Raw genomic sequence first — 19037 nt, 5'->3', positions numbered from 1 at the left:
AGCCCCCCTGCTTGTTGAGGTAATACATCGTGGTGGTATTGTCCGTCTGTACAAGCAGAGAGTTGGTCCGGAAGGACGGAAGAAAGGCCTTCAGCGCCAAGTGAACAGCTCTGAGTTCCAGGAAATTGATGTGATACGTGGCCTCCGTTGGTGACCACGTGCCTTGGATCTGCAGCGTCCCGGAGTGCGCTCCCCATCCCAGAAGAGACGCATCCGTCACGACAGTCTGCGTGGGAATGTCCTTGTGAAAGGGGACCCCTCTGAGGAGATTCTCCGCCGAACACCACCACTTCAGGGACTGAAGAGCATGCAGCGATAGGCGAATCTTGTCGTCCCAAGATCCTTTCCTCTGATCCCACTGGTCCTCCAAGCACTCCTGCAACGGTCTCATGTGCAGCCGTGCGTGTGGCGTCAGGAAGATACAAGAGGCCATCGATCCCAGCAGAGAAGACACCGTCCTCACTGTTGTAGATGGAGTCGTCATAAGAGCCTGAGCCTTCCGAAGGAGTGATAACCGTCGCTCTTCCGAAGGAGACACGTTTGCTGACAGCGTATTGATGGAGGCTCCCAAGTACTGTATGCATTGGACCGGAGTCGGAACAGACTTGGCCATGTTGATGTGCAACCCCAGCTTGTTCAAGAGAACGCACGTCTTCTGGAAGTGTGCTCGCGCTTCCGAGAAGGAGGATGCCTTGATCAGCCAATCGTCCAAGTAAGGGTAGACGAACACCTTGTTCTTCCTCAGGTGTGCCGCTACCACCGCCATGCACTTCGAGAATGTCCTTGGCGCCGACTTCAGCCCGAATGGGAGTACTGTGTATTGATAGTGATTGGTGCCGACTTGGAACCGCAGGAACTTCCTGTGTTTGTGAGCAATGGGCACATGGAAGTAAGCATCCTGTAGGTCTATCGCGCACAGCCAGTCTCCCTGTTGCAACTGAGGGTAGATCTGGTGCAACGACAGCATGCGGAACTTTTCTCTGCGAATCCACTTGTTCGCCTGTCGCAAATCCAGAATGGGCCTGAACTCGTTCTTGTCCTTCTTGCGAACCAGAAAGAACCGGGAGTACAGACCTCTTCCTCTCTGAGACAGAGGTACGTCTTCTATCGCCCTTTTCCTTAACAGGATATCCGCTTCCGCCTGAAGCTCGCGCAGCTGAAACTGCGAGCTGACCGGGGGAATTGCCGGAGGAGGGCTGGTGAACCGAAGACTGTATCCATTGCAAACAATATTCAGCACCCACTTGTCCTGAGTAATTTTTCTCCACTCTGCCAGAAAAAGTTGGATGCTTCCCCCTACCGGAGTGGGTAACGGATCCGGGGGAAGTAAGTTCCTAGGGCCTAGACCCCGCCTGGCCCTTGGGCGCCGGAGCCGACTGCTGGCCTCCTCTGCCCCTCTGCCGCTTCTGGAACGGCTTACGGAACTGCTGCTGCTGCTGTTGTGAGTGTCCCGAAGCCTGTCCCCGTCCTCGGCCTTGACCTCCGAACCGCCGTTGGAACGGGCGGTACTGCTTCTTGGTCTCCTTGGGTTTTTCCAATCCCACAGCCGTCAGCGTTTCGGCCTCCGCCTTCATGCGGGCCATTTCATCATCAGCGTGCTTCCCGAAGAGGGTCTCCCCGGAAAACGGCAGATTGGCCACCCTCTGCTGCGCGTCCGGTTTCAGGGACGTCAGCCGGAGCCATGCGTGGCGCCGTTGGTTGATCCCGTGGCAGAACCCGTGAGCAGCCAACAGGGAGGAGTCCGCAGCCGCACTGATTATCTGGTTGGCCACCAGCATACCCTCACTCAGGACCTCCATGAAGTCTTCACGCTGCTCCCGAGGCAAATGCTCCGCAAAGCGCTCGAGGGAGTCCCAGAGGGCGCGGTCGTAACGTCCCAACAGAGCCGTTGCACTCGCCGCTTTCATGGATGTCGCGGAAGTCCCACAGATCTTTCGTCCCGCCGAGTCCATCCACCTAGATTCCTTGTCCGGGGGGACCGTGGAGGTCGGAGTGGTGGCGTGCTGCTTGCGGGCCGCCGTGACGATGACGGAGTCAGGCGGAGGCTCCGCTCTCAAGAAGGCCGGATCCGATTCGGGAGCCCGGTATTTCTTTAGCAGCCTGGAAGGGGCCGCCCTCGTCACAGCCGGGGTGAGAAACAGCGCCATAGCCGGTTCTTCCAAGCCCGGCACCAGGGGCAGGAGGGGACGAGACATGTGCCTCTGATGCAGAGTCTCGAAAATGACGGACGTCTTCGGAGTAGGCACTGTCAGTGTAATGCCTAGCTTCGCCGCGCCCCGCAACAGGACGTCTTGAAAGGCAACCAGGTCATCTATCGGGGACACTCTGGTGTCCGGCGACCCCGATAGCGTAGGTGAATAATCCCTGGTCCCAGAAGATCTCGTGCGAGAGCGAGATTCGCGCCTCCTGCGGCGGTGTCTCGACCTCGTGGGAGACCTGTGCCTAGAGCGAGAACGAGACCTGCCAGCTCTAGGGCGCTCCTTCGGTTTGCGAGGAGGGGTCTTCCGTGGCTTCTCACGGGGACTCTTCGGAGCCTCCCGGGGCGTCGGTTTCGGGGTCCCCTTGGGAGGAACAGGCAGCGACGGAAGCGAAGTGGACCTCGGCGGAGGAACCACCGGCTGCGGGGCGGGCCCATGCGGTGGGACCGGAGGTGGATCAGAATCCCCCTTAGGAAGTGGCGGTAAGGGCGGAGGGTCCTCCTTCGGTACGGGTGGTGGAGTAGGAGTCCTGGGTCGAGATGGAGTGTACACTTCCGAGTACACCGAGCCCGGTGACCCTTCAGGGGACGGGTGCGGAGAGCCATCCCCATCCGCAGGCGACCTCTTCCTCTTGCGACCACCGGAAGTGGCGTGACTCCTGGGGCTAGAGCCCCCTCTGCGCCGTTTGGGAGAAGGAGATCTACTCCTCGGCGCTGACCGCTGTCTGCTGGACGCAGAATGACGCTTCTCCGGCGTCGAACGGCGCTTCCTGGACTCCGGCGTCGAACGTCGTCCCCTCGACGTCGACCCTCTCATCCTCGGCGTCGAACGTCGACTCCTCGACGTCGATCTCCTCCTGCGCGATCTCTCACGTCGCCCTCTCGACTTTGGGCGGTCCGCCCTCGGCGTCGAACGTCGACGTCGCCTTGTTGTCCCCGACGTCGAGGAGCCCCTCGACGTCGATCGGCGGTGACGCCTTGACGACGACCGACGGTGTCGCCTCGACGGCGAGCGTCGGTGTCGCCTCGACGGCGAGCGTCGGTGTCGCCTCGACGGCGAGCGTCGGCTGCGCCTTCGGCGTCGGTATGAAGACGTCGACGAAGACGATGACGTCGACGGCGGCCTCGACGTCGGCTTCTCCTTCGCCGTCGATCCGCTACGCCGTCTCGACCCGGAGCCCCGGGGAGACGGGGAGCACGCCGTCGTCATCCCTCTCGACGCCGTCGTCGAAGCCTTCGACGTCGACGGAGAACGGGACCGTTGGCTGGACTTCCTGCCCCCGGGGAGCCCCCCAGGGGCCTCAGCAGAGGCAGAGGGATCCTTCCCAGGCTGCCCAGACCCACCTGCAGCACGTTGGCGCCGATCCTCCAGGCCAGCCAGCCTGATCTTCAATCTGTCCCTGAGGGTCCTAGCAGAAAGCTGCTGGCAGATAGCACACTCCTCAGGGCCATGATTCTCCGGAAGGCACACGATGCAGACATCATGGGGGTCGCTCTTGGCCTTCTTCCTCTCACATGCTGGGCATTTCACAAAAAGGCCAGGCATTTTGAAGCCCCAAAACACCTAAAAAACAGCACAAAAGGGAGAGGAAAGCACCAAGACTAAACTGTAACACTTTTAAAAGACAAAAGTGCAAAAACGAATTCAATAAACCCTTGAAAAAGGGAGAGCTCAATGCCAGGGTCCTGTAGGCAGGAGCCGGAAAAAAGAACTGAAAGTAAGTTGGACCTGCTATGCATTCTGGGATACTGGGAGAAGTCTAGAAGGTTCTCTTAAAGGCACAGTATCCTATTTAAGCCACATAATGGCAGCCTATGGGGCTTGTCTGTCCCTACCTTCCTCTCTATCATTCCTGAGTCTTTGACTGGGGGAGGCAGGTTTCTCTGTGGTAGAAACTAGCAGGCTGTGCTGTGTGTGGTGATTTTTGGTGGAATTTCTAGTTGAAGTACTGGACAGTGTAGCCTGTGGATATAGGCTGCATTATTTGTCTTTAAATTCTCTCTTAAGTGTCTTTGCAGTTTCTGCATTATTTTGACAACTTAAGAGATTATTTTTGATTGCCGGGGTCCACGCACATGAGCGGGACTATTCACTAGATTATGACTATACACAGAGATCCCCTACTACAGAAGAGCTCTTACTCACGGTTTTCTTAGAAGACTCCTTGGTGGCTGAGGCTTCAGAGATATTAGATGAAGATCTCTGTGAAGAGCCTAAAGTGGAGTGGGAGGTTTTAACCTGTTTTCTCCCCTCACTTGAATTATCCTCTTGAGATCTCGCTCTCTTACTGGAGGTAGAGGCTCCATCTTCATCATCCGTAGAAGAGGATTTTAGCCACAAACGTACTCTGGCCTCCCTATCCCTTAAAGTTTTAGAAGGGAAGGTACGGCAGATCTTGCAATTTTTTGCCTCAAGTTTTGGATAAAGGCAATAAATGCAGTCCTTATGTTGGTCATCAACATGGACCCTTTTCTTCTCGCATGTTCTACAAGGTCTAAACAAGGCCTTCTTGTCAGACATCCTGAAGCTTTGGTGAAGAAACTGAGTCAGAACTCAGGGAGACTCCCTTCCACACGACGTGCGGTGAAAATCTGAGGAGAACTGGCTCTGCAGAGAGGGTTATAGAGGGTGCTGTGAGCGGATTGGTTGGTATAAAGACTTTGGTCTTTTTAGCATAATGAGGTACATAGGCTACTACAATTTAGGCCTCAGGCCTTCTCATAGGACCTACTACTGTAATTTACTTTTGGCACTGCTTTTTTATATACCGTGGGACTCCCGCCTCGGCGACGGGGAATGATTCAGGCATGTGAATCTATGAAAGATACCCCAATACTGGATAAAGTCTATTCAGGGTGAATACTGCTTTTTTTGACATTCAAAAGATTTCCTTTTATTTGTTCTGCTTGGAGAATGAGAACTTTTCTAAAGACCTCCGTAAGCAGTGGGAGGTGATCCCATTGAAAGTCTGAAACTTGGGTAGTCCATTATCTGTACCATTTCAAAATATATAATAGATACCCTTCATGTACACAATGCCACCATAACAGTGTGAGACATTCTACTAGAGAAACCAGTACATTTAAGTAAAAAGGATTTCAGGGAAAACAAATGCAAATTGTAGCAATTTGCAATTCAATCAGGTGTATGAAGCACTATATAAATGATTAACCACAATACCCTCCCCGCTGGTGTAGAAAACCAATTACCCTCAATAGTGAGGGAAGTTAAACAAAACAGCTTCTCAAAATCACTGATCTATTCCATGGAGTTTGGGTAGAGCCTAGGCCGACATGCAAATCTGATGGGGAAGGCAAAGGAATCTAAGACATCTAATGGGATATGACCCAGGCAAGCTTGTGCACTGAAACGGGATGGCAGAGGTGGGTATGTATACAACTTGAGAGAAAGACACCTGGGAAATTGGTCCAATTGGGATTCACCGAACCCTTATAGCCCAGATAGATTTGCTGTAATCAGAACAGGCCCTTGAACAAGTCTGGTGGCAGCAGTTGAAAAAGTTGGCCTGGTTGAGCCCAGTCTGATCCTGTGGCACCCAATAAAGGTCAGCAGGAGCTGCACTCGAAGCTGAAGAAATAGGGCAACCTTCTACCGTCCAGTTTTGCACGCTAAACATCAACGAAAGAGCTTGTGTGTAGGATTAGAGACACTAGTGAGGTGAGGCCTACATCGTTTTTTCAAGGGGAGTTCAGAGGTGTTTCGCTACTCCTGGGCCGATTAATCAGAATAGCGAAACCAACCCGAAGAGTATTTTACCATAAGAGCAGAGTCCTGAGGAGGACAACACAAGTAGCAGAAGAGAGACATTCTTTTGAAGAGGTAAAGGTGTCGGCCTGATCAGACTGGACAAAAGAGTCCCTAGGGAGACCTGGGGTCAACTTGCCAGTGGAAGTCTCTGCTGTAAGAGAGGCTTGGTCCTTGATCTATATCCATGGAGGAAGACTTGCTGAACCTGAAGTTGCAATGGCTTTGTAGTATCATGCCCAGTAAGAGCTTGTGGTGCAACAATGGAATGTAGCTGCTGTCAGCAGATGAAGACTTGGCCTTTACCTAACAGAACAGTTACAGGAGCGAGAGAGGAACTGGTTTGCAAAGAGTTCTCAGCTCCCATGTGCATCTTATGTGTTTCCTGGACAGTGACAACTCCACGTGGTAGAAACTAGTTTGGAAATAACCATGTACCCATGCACTTTCACTATGTAAATGTAGGTAAATGTAGGTATACTTATATAGCGCAACCTGTCACCACAAAGGGCATCCTGGCGCTTGCCTAGGGAACCCGTCCTGGTATTCCCCTGTGAGAAGCCCAGACAGGGTGTCCACAGGGTGAAAGTCAGGCATCCCGCCGCGAGGGGCCGTTGTGGAGATTAAGCAAGCTATTGCCCAGAGTCGCAGAGTGTGAACCCGTGAGTCGAGGAGGCACCGGGACGAGAATTATCGAGTCCATGAAATTTTTAGCCCAAGACCCGCCGGGGCGGGGAATTGAACCCTGGTCCAGGACCGATCTCAGATTCCGGGTCTGCCGCCTCTAACCCCTGAGCCACACTTCTCCACTATCATATGGGGTTCCTGGATCCCTTGTATGAAGCCTGACAGAAGGAATTCCATGTACGTCCGGAGAGGGCTTTAGGAGGTTGTAATAGAGGGGAAAACCTTACTCTGCATACCAGTCAAGCAGTTCTTTATAAATCATGCACTCCTGGCAGTGGAGCATAGGTATACACTAGTTGAATGTTCCCTACACAAGAGACAGTGACTATGCAAGTCATCTGCTGCAAAGATAAAGTGCAATAAAATGGGAAAACAGAAGGGGGGTGGGGGGGGGGGGGGGGGCCTCAGGGGTGTGCTTATGTAAAGGGAGAGCGCCACAATATGCATGTTTTGTGTCCTCAGCCAAAACCTTTAATTTAACAGTTATAGTTGAAGTAACTGGCCATGCCACTACTGCATTTTACTCACAAAATGCCAGGCTGCAGACTGACATTTTAGACTACTGTTTTATCATAGAAACAAAAAGACATTTAACTGCACTGATGGCTCAAGCATATGTCGTTAATACTGGCCTCTTTGTTGTTCCACCCAGCAGAAAATAGCCCAGGCATGCTTCTCAAATTTAATTTTTGGCCAAGTCATTCACTCTTGTATGTGCTGAAAAGCTATGCCCAGTTACCTTTGTGCAAGTTTGAGAAGCACCTTTAAAAGAGGGAGTCGCACACATTATTTGGTCACTGCCCTTTTGTCGCTACTGCTACTTCTCTCAGCTAAAGGTACCAGACTTAATTTCCAAGTGCTGTCTTTGTATCAAAATGAAGGTATTTTTAGGCATGTGCAAATGATACAAAAGACATGTGTGTTTATAGACCTTGGCCTCCTCTTTGCAATCTAAAATTAGCAGGGGGTAATAAAGTAATCAGCTATGGTGCATAAAAAAATCTTTAAAGTGAAGGTGTTGCTTCTGGATTAAATCATATCAGTGCAGCTGGAGCCAAGGAATAACACTACACTGATCAGGCAATCACTGGTGTTGGACATCAGCTCTTATGCAGCACATGCAACTATGAGAAAACCACAACTGAGAATAGGTGGTCCGACTCCTGGCACAATGTGGGTATGGATGCCATGTGCATCAAAATGACTACTACACTTACCCTGGCAATTGAGGAGACACTCTTGAGGTTGGGACATACAAAAAGGAAAGTTAGCCAGTTGCAGCTGTTCAGCCGAGCTGCCAATCTCAAAGAAAGATTCACTGTTTAAGGGCCTATTTATATGGTGGTACAGGTCCTAGAAGAAAAATTGCAGATTTCTGGAGCTTCAGTGGGCCTAGTCTAAAGCTTTGATTTAACAGATACAGACACAGTAGTCTCATGTGATCTAGCTAGGACTAAAATCGCAAGACAACTCTTCCTGGAAATGTCATAATTCCAACATGTCCTAGCAGAGAGAAAAGTATAAAATGAAGCTGGTCAGGACCGCAAACAAACAATCATCCTCTTGAGGAATTGGGGTGTATTACTGCTGATAAGTACTGCAACATACCAACAGGAACAAGTTACTTACCTTGAGTAACAATGTATCTGTAAGAGACATATATTAGTTATAGATTCTTTACCTTAGAATAACCCCTAGGCGGCAGACTGGATCCAGACTATTCCTGAGAAAATTGCGGCAGCACGTCTGGCAAACTATGAATACTTTCCCTACTGATGAAAGAGGAATCTAGAAACACGTGTCTAGGGATACGCTTGAAGAGAATACTGGCACTGGCCAATGAACTACGAGAACTGTGTATTGAGCGAATAACACTGAACCACATCAACCATGATGCAAAGAGGTAATTCAGCTGTGACGTGTTAAGCGATGTGCTCCAACCCCCTTTGTTGGCAGACTGGATCCAGAGATTGTTGCACTTCGCAGAACCCCTGCGCGTCGGAAAGTGGTGTCGGTCGGCTCCACGTCCGGCGTCGGCGTAGTGGTCACCGGGATGACGCTGTGGTGCCTACGGTGATGCTGCCGCTGCGCACTGACGTAATTTCTGACCCGACTTTGCACGCCAGAAGCGCAGAGCCATGAAAGACACTGACCACTGGTGCGCCACAACTAGGGCCCTGTAAGGGAGATTCTATTCCTAGAAGTCAGTTTGCAGAGCGGTAGGATGGGTGGGGCGGTAAAGAATCTATAAGTAATATGTGTCTCTTACAGATGCATCATTAGCGAAGGTAAGTAAGTTGTTCATCTGAAAGAGACTATTAGTTATAGATTCCTTACCTTAGAATCGATACCCCAGCAATACCAACCCAGGAGGAGGATCTGCAAACCAAGTTCACACCAGAAAGTCCTGGAGGACAGAATGGGCAAGTAGCCGTCCCTCCGGACTTGACTAGCCAGGAAATAATGTAAGCTGAATGTGTGCATAAATGCCCACTTAGCCGCCTGGCAGATGTTGATAAGTGGGACTCCACGTGCCAAAGCAGTGGTTGCTTCCGTAGCTCTAGTGAAATGAGCATTCAGCCCCACTGGAGGTTCCTTTTTTGTAAAAGCATAACAAATCTTTATGCAAGGGACCACCCATATTGAGATGGCACGCTTTTGGACAGACCAACCTTTCTGGGCGCCACATAGCCAACTAAAAGTTGATCATCTACCCAGAAATCTTTATTGCGGTCAAAGTAGTAAGGCAAAGCACATTTTGCGTCCAGACGGTGGAGTATCTCCTCTTCCTTGGAAGGGTGCGGAGGTGGGAAAAAGGTGGGCAGAGTAATAGTTTGTGTTATGTGAAAAAGATTAACTACTTTAGGAAGGAACAAGGGTCTTGTCCTAAGAACCACTTTGTCCAGATGCACAGAGAAGAAAGGGGACTTAGAAGAAAGAGCCTGTAGCTCACTCACCATGCGAGCAAAGGTGATGGCAGCAACAAAGGCAGTCCTCCGGAGTAAGGTGCTTGAGCGGAAAGTTGTGAAGAGGCTCGAAGGGAACACACATAAGGTAAATCAAGAAAAGATTCAAGTTCCACTGAGTCATTTTGAAAGGAGATGGAGGAAAGAGGTGACAAATGCCCTTAAAAACCTATTAACAATAAGGGACTTGAACAAAGCTGAAACGCTGCCAAATAGCCGTTGAGTGCCCAGTACAGAGCCATGCTGGGCCAAAAAAAGAAGGAACAAAAAAACCTCAGAAAGAGGGGCGGAGAAGGGATCCACAGCGTTTGCTGTGAACCATGCCACAAACTTGTTACATCGACGGGCGTATGCAGTCTTAGTGGAGGGACGCCTGGCAACCAAGATGATATTACAGACTTCAGGTGGAAGGTCAAAAGCTGTCAACTGTAGCTACTCAATCTTCACGCAAGGAGGTGGAGGCTGGACAGGTTCGGGTGGAGGCCTGTCCCCTGCTGTTGCGACAGAAGATCCTCCCTAAGGGCATTCTGATCAGAGGAGAGATGGCCATGCTCAAGAGCTCGGGGTACCAGACGTTTTGTGCCTAGTCTGGAGCCACAAGAATGACTTGGGCCCGGTCGCACTTGATCTTCTTCAAGACTCCGGACCGAAGTGGTACAGGCGGAAAGGCAAACAGAAGGCCGAAGCTCCACTCAGCATGAAAACCATCGCCAAGCGAGTGCGCCTCGGAAATTCCAAAGTGCAGAACTGCTGACATTGTGCGTTATCTTCTATGGCGAACAGATCTAACCAAGGTTATCCCCACTGCTGAAAGAGACTTTGCACCACCTCGGAGTGAAGACGTCACTCCTGATCCACCAGGCACCAGCAGCTGAGTTTGTCCGCTCTGGCGCTCAGAGAACCACCAGGGTCATGCCCTGATGTTCCAGCCATGAACAAAGGTGAAGAGTCTCCTGACAAAGGGTCCACAACACCACCCCGCCCTGTTTGTTGCAGTACCACTTAGCGGTGGTGTTGTTTGTGAACACCTGCACTGCCTTTCCCTTGAGGGAGGGAAGGAATGCCTTCAGTGCCAAGTGACTCGCCCCATATCCAACAAGTTGATATGGAGCCAGGACTCTGTCGGAGAACAGACTCCTCTGATCTCCGACTCCCCTAGGTGGTCGCCCCGTCCCAGGAGTGATGCATCGGTCACAACAGTGAGGTCTGGTTAGGGAAGGGAGAGTGATCAGCCTCTGACCCAATCCTGGTTTGTTAACCACCACTGTAGCAGTTGCACAGTTTCCTCCGCGATCTGGATATAGTCTGAAAAGATTCCCCTGCTGCTGCGCCCATTAGAACTTCAGGTCCCACTGCAGAGCCCGCCTATGCTCTCTGGCATGATCCACTGGCAGGATGCTGGAAGCCATTAGGCCCAGCAGCCTCAGAGTCATTTGCACCGAAATCCGGGATAGAGGCTGAAACATTGATATCATAGCCCAAATATCCCAGACTCGCTGTTCGGGAGGATAGGCCAGAAACTGCACTGTGTCCAGAACAGCCCAGATGAAAATAAGCAACTCGGAGGGATTCGGGTGTTACTCCGGGACGTTGATAGTGAACCCCAGCGATAGCAGAAGGTCCGCCATAGTCTAAAGGTGGTAGATGACAGCCTTGGGCGAGCCCGCATTCACTAGCCAGTCGTCGAGATAAGGAAAGACTGGAACCCCTGATCTGCGCAGATGAGCTGTGACCACCACCATCACTTTTGTGAATACCTGAGGTGCGCTGGTACAGGTGGAGGGGAGCACAGTAAACTGAAAATGCTCCTGGCCTACAGTGAACCGTAGGTAGCGTCTGTGGACCGGCAGGGCAGGAATATGGAAATGGGCATCCTGCAAGTCCAACTCCACCATCCAGTCTCCAGGGCCGAGAGCTGACAGAATCTAAGCCAACATAAGCATTTTGAACTTCTCCTTGCGGAGGAAGAGGTTGAGAGCCCTGAGGTCTAAGATAGGACGCAGGCCCTTGTCCTTCTTGGGCACTAGAATATAGCAGGATAGCAATCACAACCTCCTTCTGGCACAGGGACCCTTTCAATAGCTCCCTTGGCCAAGAGAGTGGAAACTTCCTGGCGAAGAAGCATCAAATGATTCTCTGACATGAAATCGAAAGACGGTGGCAGGGAGGGAGGGGTAGTCTCGAAGAGGAGGGAATAGTCCCTTCGGACTATCTGCAAAACCCAACTGTCTAACGTGGTGGTTTGCCCGTGGGGGAAGTGATGGCCATTCACTGGCTGCTGATGGGCCTGAAAGGTCAGACTAGGAGAGTTTGGAGGCTGCTGCAGGGGGGTGAGGGAAGAGGGGGGAGTTGGACTGGTTTCCCGACCCATGGAGTCGCTGGGTCCCACGTCCGTGGCCATGCATAGGCTGGGCAGCTTGCGTGGACCGGTAGCTAGACTGGACTGGACATAGCGGGGGTGCGCCCCTTCGGTAGTCACAAAAGGCAGACTGTGGTGGACAGGACGATGCCACAAGGCCCAAGGATCTGGCCGTAGCTTGAGAATCCTTAAAGCGTTCGGAGGGCATGTCTATCAAGAGTCGCTCGGACATCCCCTGAAAAGCCTGCCGTCTCTAACCAGGCGTAGAGCCGAAGAGCTACCGACGTGGCAATCGTTCTACCCAGTGAGTCAGTGGTATCCAGTAGACAGCGAATTGTGAATTTTGCTGCATCTCTACCATCTGCCACAGCCTGAGAGAGAGAACGGCCCGGGCTTCCTCCGGGCACTGAGGCAGTGTAGGAAGGTACCTCCTGACTATGGTTGCCCCCAACTTTTTGGCCTGTGTTTTAGCTGGTTTTTGACATAGTCGACCTGGGACCCTGCCAATCAGGACCCCAGGCCTACTGCTCTCTCTGTAAAATGGATTCCATGTACCCTAGGTGCATTTACCAATTGGTACTGGGCCACCTTATCAGACCCTGTAACTCAGGGCATAGGTGTACCCAGGGCCTACCAGGGGCTGAAGCACGTATTTTGCCACCCCTGGCTGGCCTCCTAAATTTGACACAACTGGCTGCATGACAGCTGGGGCAAAGTCGTGTAATCACCCTTTGCTGTAGATATAGTATACCTATACCTAACCCTAAAAATGGACACAGAGATTCCTATCAGTCACTCCTATGGCAGGCCTTGACAATCCTGAAGGCAGAGTGCTTGGAATCGTGTGAGATGGTGCTCTGGCATGAGCTGAGCCTGTCTGCAGCTTGCGGAACCAAGTCCTAATAGCTGTTCCATGATAACGCATACCATATACTCTTAAGTGCATTATAATCCTCGCGGTTAAATGCTATCTTTGGTATTGCTTTATCAAAACATGTCGAGTAAGGTGTCATACGAATTGGAATACTAACCCCTCGCCAATTCTGGCGACGGGGTTAGCATTCCACCCTTCTAGAGGGACACGACATGTATGTAACTGTGAACCCCGGTTAAAGTTAAACGAAGCCTCAGCTCCACAAAATGGATGCTGCCACCACAGACACGAGTCTGACCCCCTGCAGCTGGGAGTCCTTCCAGCGAGGGGAGCCTGGAGAAAGAGTTTCCTGTCGAGGGCGGTGCTAGCACCGTCCCAGACAGGGTTTTGTGTATCCTGGGTAGGCAGGGCTTTACAGGAAGGTGACTGCTGAGTGGCACCCCAGTGCTCACTACGCATAGGCCGGTCAGAACCAGTTCCAGGGGCACACCAGCCCCTGGCCTGGGGAAAGTCCGGCATGGGAGAGGGGTGTAACCACCCCCCTCCTAGTCCCACCCATAGGCAGGACCTAGTCACCGGGTCAGCCCCTTTTCTTAGTATAAAGATAGGAGCGGGCCCCCTGTTCAACAAATTAGATCATCTTTGGAATCAAGACACGACTTTCTGCGAAAGGACATCAAGATTTCTTCTTCAAGATTCTCCCTTGTGGCTAAGGAGTAGTCACCCTGCATCCGCAGGCACCATCAAGAACACTGCGGTCTGCTGCAAGTCCTTCCTCAGGAATCAGACGACACAGCTCGACGAGACCCGGCTTCCCTGGCACCTCTGACCTCTACTCACCTCTACAGCCAAGCTGAGAACCGTGAGTGCGACGAGACCTCGAGGGACCGACGATCGCCAAGACTGCACGACTTCTTCACAACAAGCCCGCCGAGTGTCCCTCTGGTGAGTGCTTTGGGGTCCGAGAAGCCCCGACCCTGAGCAGCTCCAGCACCGAAGATCAGCCCTCCAGCATCTCCACGATCTGCGTGGGGCCCTTCTGCTTTTTGCTGCTCACCGCGTTGTTTGGCTACTAGCCCGCTGGCTTGTGGCCTTCTTCACGACGCCATCACTGCTGCTGGTCTGGTTGCTCCAGACTGGCCCTTGCTTCCTTCTTCAAGAGAAGCACCCCGGACCCTCCTGGTCCACTCCAGACGCCATTTTAAGTCCACCGCGTGGGCTTGAATTTGCCAAGGCTTTGTTGCCCAATCCTGGGTCCAGCGACGCAGACAGCTTCATCCATCGTGGGACAGCTCGCTCCTCCATCCTGGTCGCCGACAACGCCTCCTGGTCCGTGAGATCTTCAGAGCACAGCGTCACCCACTCACCTAGTCGAGGTGACTACCATCCGGTGCCCTCCTGGTTCCACCTGACTACTGGCTAGTAGTCACGAACTTGGTCCCCTCTGCTTTCAGGTGTAATCTCTCTTCAAGATCCAGGCTTGGATCACTTCGAACTCTCTTCACTGGTCGCCTGCCAGCATCTTTCTTCCAGGCTCCTGGTCCGTCTACGAGGATTCCCGACGTCTTTTGAGACATATGCAGCTGCAGCCCCTGGGCTAGGTAAACTCGGCATTTCGGTGCCCCAGCATAGCCTCACTATCCAAGGGTCAGAATCCACTTTCGTTTTCCTCCTACCAGGTCGGGTTCGCCCGAGAACACTAACTCTGTGAAATCTAGCTACCATAGACTTTGTCCCGCATCACGCGTGAGAGTGCACACTCTGCACCCGAGTTCCCTGGGTCTCCTAGAAGTAATCTAACGATTCTATAGTCAAGTCCTAGCGATTCCAAAGCCTATTAGTACTGTACTTACCTGCTAGTAATTTCGCATTCCACTTTCAGAGTATATGGTTTTCCGTGCCCCTCGGGCATTTGTATATACTGTGCTAACTTAAGTATTTTCGTAAGAGTTTTGTTTTGTGCTTAGTACCCTGTCCTCATAAAGAGTACAGGGCTGTTGTGATTTTAATAAATACACTGTTTATTTTCATAACACTTGTGTGGTGTCCTTTCACTTGGTGTTCAAGGGGTATATGTGTGGTATAACAGCTGGCTTAACACGCCCTCTCGAGTCTTTAGCCTTAGACTGCTCGTATCCACGCTACTAGGATAGCTGGTCTATAAGGTTGACTTACAACCAATCATCAATAAGGGTTGCTGGACTGATACATAGTGTTCACTAGAATAGTGAGCACTGCATATCAGGCCACCTTCTCACAGGCAGCACCTGTGCAACTGTATCCCAGATTGTATGGGAGTATCGGCCCAAGAGGCACACTGTATTTACGGACCGCAGTGCCAGCTGGAGGAAGAGAACATGCACTTCCCAAGATGATCCAGCTCTTTGGATTCCCTGTCTGGAGGAGCAGAAGGGAACGCGGCCTTGGAAGAAAAAGCGTGGACCACCACCAAGCTCTTGAGGGAAGGGTGTTGGGTGAGGAAAATGGGATCACCCAGGGCCGAGTGGTGGCGGCGGGCAATTGTCCATTCCACAGGAGCCCCTGTGCTGGACTTGGACCAAGTGCCCAGGAGGACATCCGTGAGTGCTTCGTTGAAGGGCAAGAAGGGTTCTGAGGAAGTTGCAGCAGGTTGAAGCACCTCCGTCACAAGATTAGTCCTGACTGCCACTGTAGGGTGCGCCAGGTCCAAGGCCTCGTCTGCCCTACGCACCACCTTAGCTCCCTCCTCCGTAGCCTCAGTAGGTGGAGAAAGCATGCCAAGGTCTGGTGAAATGTCCAGACCACTGGCATCACCCAATTCCTCTCTCCAGTCCGGTTCTTCCAGCTGGTGTGGCAAAGGGTCTAGCGACCCCTTACAGTCTTCATCACCACCTTCAAGGCGATAGGGAACACCTGGGATGAAGAAGGGGACAAAAGTAGCATCCGGCTTCGGATTAGTCATCGGCCGACGTCTGTCCGGCTCCATCTCGGGAATGGGGACAGCTCGGCTGGGGGTACGGCTGACTCCAGGGGTGTTGTCGAAGGTCGAATAAGGTCCACGGGGGCCTTCCAGCCGTGGTATCAAAGGGCCAGGGCCTCCAACCGACTCCGTGGGGCCAGAAGGCGGGCAGGGGACGCCGCAGCTACCGGAAACTGGGGGAGGTGCGGAGTCGTCCCTGAATCAGGCACCAGAGACGGACCCTTAGAGCAACAATGCTCCGGATCTCACGTTGCGTCGGCTGACATATGGGGAGAACGTGAAGAACGATGGTGCTTCTTCGCACCAGGAGTCGACGACTCTAAAAAGGTAGTCAAAAAAAGCTTAGTCAAAAAATGACCAAAGGGGTAAGCTCTCTCTGGATCTGTGCTAAGCTGGTGTGGAAAAAGAAAGTACTGGCGTCGGCGAGCAGGGGCGTGTCTAAGTAGGCACCGCAACGTCATCCCGACGGCCATGACTATGGACGCAGAGTCGACCGACACCATCTTCCGACGCGCAGGGGTACTGCTAAGAAAAAAAATTCTCTGGATTCAGTCTGACGTCTGGGGGTAATTTCAAGGTTAGGAATCTATAACCAATAGTCTCTTTCAGATTAGGCAACTCACTTGATGGAACGACTGCATGGTGCTTTGTTTAAAATACACAAAGAACTGAGCCACCATAATGTTATGGACAGACACCACATCATTTATACCTCTTAATGATGATGAACAGATCAGATCAGTAGATACAATCTGCTCCTAAGACCAAGCAACACACTTGGAGCGCATCAGATACACACATTTTGCACATGAAGCAAAGCATGAGACCCGCAAAAATATTATCTGCTGCACAGTATCATACAAAGACTGGACTAAATTGGAATACTATACATGTATGACTTTGAGCAAAATGTTTCAAACTGAAATACTGCCAGTGAAGCCTCTATATCAAATTGTTGTCATAGTTCACAGGTCTAAGGCTTGGTGTAAGCTTGTGCTGCAGACAAGGAACAAAGGGGCACATGCATCAAACAAAATACCGGTCGCAAACGGGCCGAGTCGCAGAATCGACCCATTTGCGACCGGTATTTTGCTATTTGGGATGCATCAACTCCTATTACCTATTTTGAAAATGCATTTAGGGAATCGTAACTTGCGATTACTTACATGCAATGCAAGAAGCAATCTGAGATTGTGAATTTGCATTAAGAAATCGCAAATTACCATCACCTTCAAGTTGAGGGTAATTTGCAATTCCTTGGAAAAATGCACAAAATTGCATTTTTTTTTTTAAGTGCCATGTGGCGCGCACACACATGCCCTTAGGGCATGTGTGTTCGCCACATGTGCACACATGCATGTTTTGGGGGTGCATCAGGGTGGCCTTTAGGCCCCCAAGCACCCTTGAAATTGCATTTGCAATTTGCAAATTGCGACAGCTGACCCATTCATTCCTATGGGCCACTAGGCCCGTAGGAATGAATGGGAAGGCATTCTCTAATAGCGAATCGCAATTTACGATTCGCTATTAGGTAATGTGTAGGAATTGCAATTTATTTAGCGATTCCTACATGCATAAGGAATTGCGAGACCTTAATAGCGATTCCTTAAAAAGCTCTATTAAGGAATCGCAATTCCTTACTTTGATGAATGTGCCCCCTAAGGAGGCGTTAATGATTCTACAATATTTAAAACATTTTCTTAAACGGGCCAGGGTTGCTCACAGAGGTAATAAATTCAAGAGCATTTCCACTGAAAGAACCTCGAAAAGAGAACACGGATTTCTTCTACAATTCAAGTACTTGTTATGCCACAAAGCTTATTCTTGCAATTTTCCGGATGGGTTCCATTGACCATATAAAGTATTAAACATGAATGAAGAAACGCACAATGGGTAAACAATATCAAACTCTACCGACCACTTTCTCACAAAGTAAATTGGTATGAAAGTGGCTGCCTACGTATCCTCTAGGTCTACCACATTTAAAGGTACGAAAATATTGAAAAAGGCTCATCACAATATCTCAATCTAGTCAGTGCTTCAATCATGGACTTTTATATGAAACACCTAAGACTCTACAACAAAACACTATTTCAAACATTGTATCAGATTACAAATATGGTCCCCCATGATGCGGATTACTTACCTCTATCGCTTCTTTAATATTATTTTTTATGTCTTGGATTTTCATTTTTTTCTCCCTGTAAAAAACAAAAGGCAATGTTTGTTAATTTGTCATACAATGTAAATTGTAAAATCCATAAAGTGCACATTCAAGAGGTAAAATATTTAATTTAAAAGGTGAGCACAAATAAACACAAGGATGTGCAGGAATGCTGGGCCGGACATCTGGGGAGGGAGGGGGAATGAAAGCAGCAGTACACACATAAGCAACTCCAATGGATGTATTCAAGCCGCACCTTGAGTGGGAGAGGCATGCTGCCTGTACTAATTATACTATGGACAAGGCAACAGTCTCAGAGGGAACAAGGCAAATCTAAAGTTTTGGATATTCAAGTTTTGTCTTTGTTCTCCACCAGCACAATGGGTAAAAACATTTTTTTATGTAAACTATATTAGTTTATTAACTCAATTAAAGGAAAAATGACTTACCTTCAGTAACACGTTTTCTAGCCGCAGAGTAATTACCACAGAATATTCCAGGCGTCAGGCTGGATCTGGAAGACATTTGCTCAATCAATACCCTTGTGTGGCAGTAGGAGGCGGTAACAGTTTGCTCCAATGGCGTCATCGTCCGCGCCAAGCTGATGTCTGCATCACCTATTTTTTTTGACTTTCCACACCAGGAGCGCAGAGCCAGGAAGTGCACAGACATTGGCGTTTTTAGAACTACTAGGGCTCTAAAAGGGATCAGCCCTGCCCCTAAAATTCAGTGTGCTGGGCGGATGGATGGGTTGGTAAGGAATCTACGGCTAGATTACATTTCTACCAGATAAGGAGTTACTGCAGGTAAGTAACTTGTCCATCTGATAGAGACATCTACCAGCAGATTCCTTACCTTAGAATAGATACCCAAGCAATACCATCCCCGGAGGAGGGACTAGTTTAGACCAGGAAGTCCTGCAGGACAGAGCACCCAAAAAGGGCCATTCCTGCAGACTTGGCTGTCCAGGCAGTAGTGCTTAATGAACGTGTGCAGTGATGCCCACGTTGCTGCCTGACAAATGTCAAGTACTGCAAACACCACATTGTAATGCTGTGGTAGCAA

General features: G+C 50.6%; 1 protein-coding gene across 4 annotated transcripts in view; it reads right to left on the bottom strand.

Annotated features, from left to right (window-relative positions):
• The window catches only part of GNAS (GNAS complex locus), a 941300-nt gene that overhangs the window by 283182 nt on the left and 639081 nt on the right, over nucleotides 1-19037 (bottom strand). For all 4 annotated transcript variants that reach the window (XM_086932636.1, XM_086932635.1, XM_086932638.1 and 1 more), the window contains one exon: nucleotides 17955-18009. In XM_086932636.1, coding sequence (XP_086788762.1) covers nucleotides 17955-18009 — 55 coding nt within the window. The remainder of the gene's footprint in view (nucleotides 1-17954; nucleotides 18010-19037) is intronic.

The sequence above is a fragment of the Lissotriton vulgaris genome, chromosome 7 (assembly GCF_964263255.1).
Source record: "Lissotriton vulgaris chromosome 7, aLisVul1.2, whole genome shotgun sequence".
Lineage (NCBI taxonomy): Eukaryota > Metazoa > Chordata > Amphibia > Caudata > Salamandridae > Lissotriton > Lissotriton vulgaris.
Note: the sequence above shows the minus strand (reverse complement) of the source record. Positions and strands in the feature narration are given on the sequence as shown.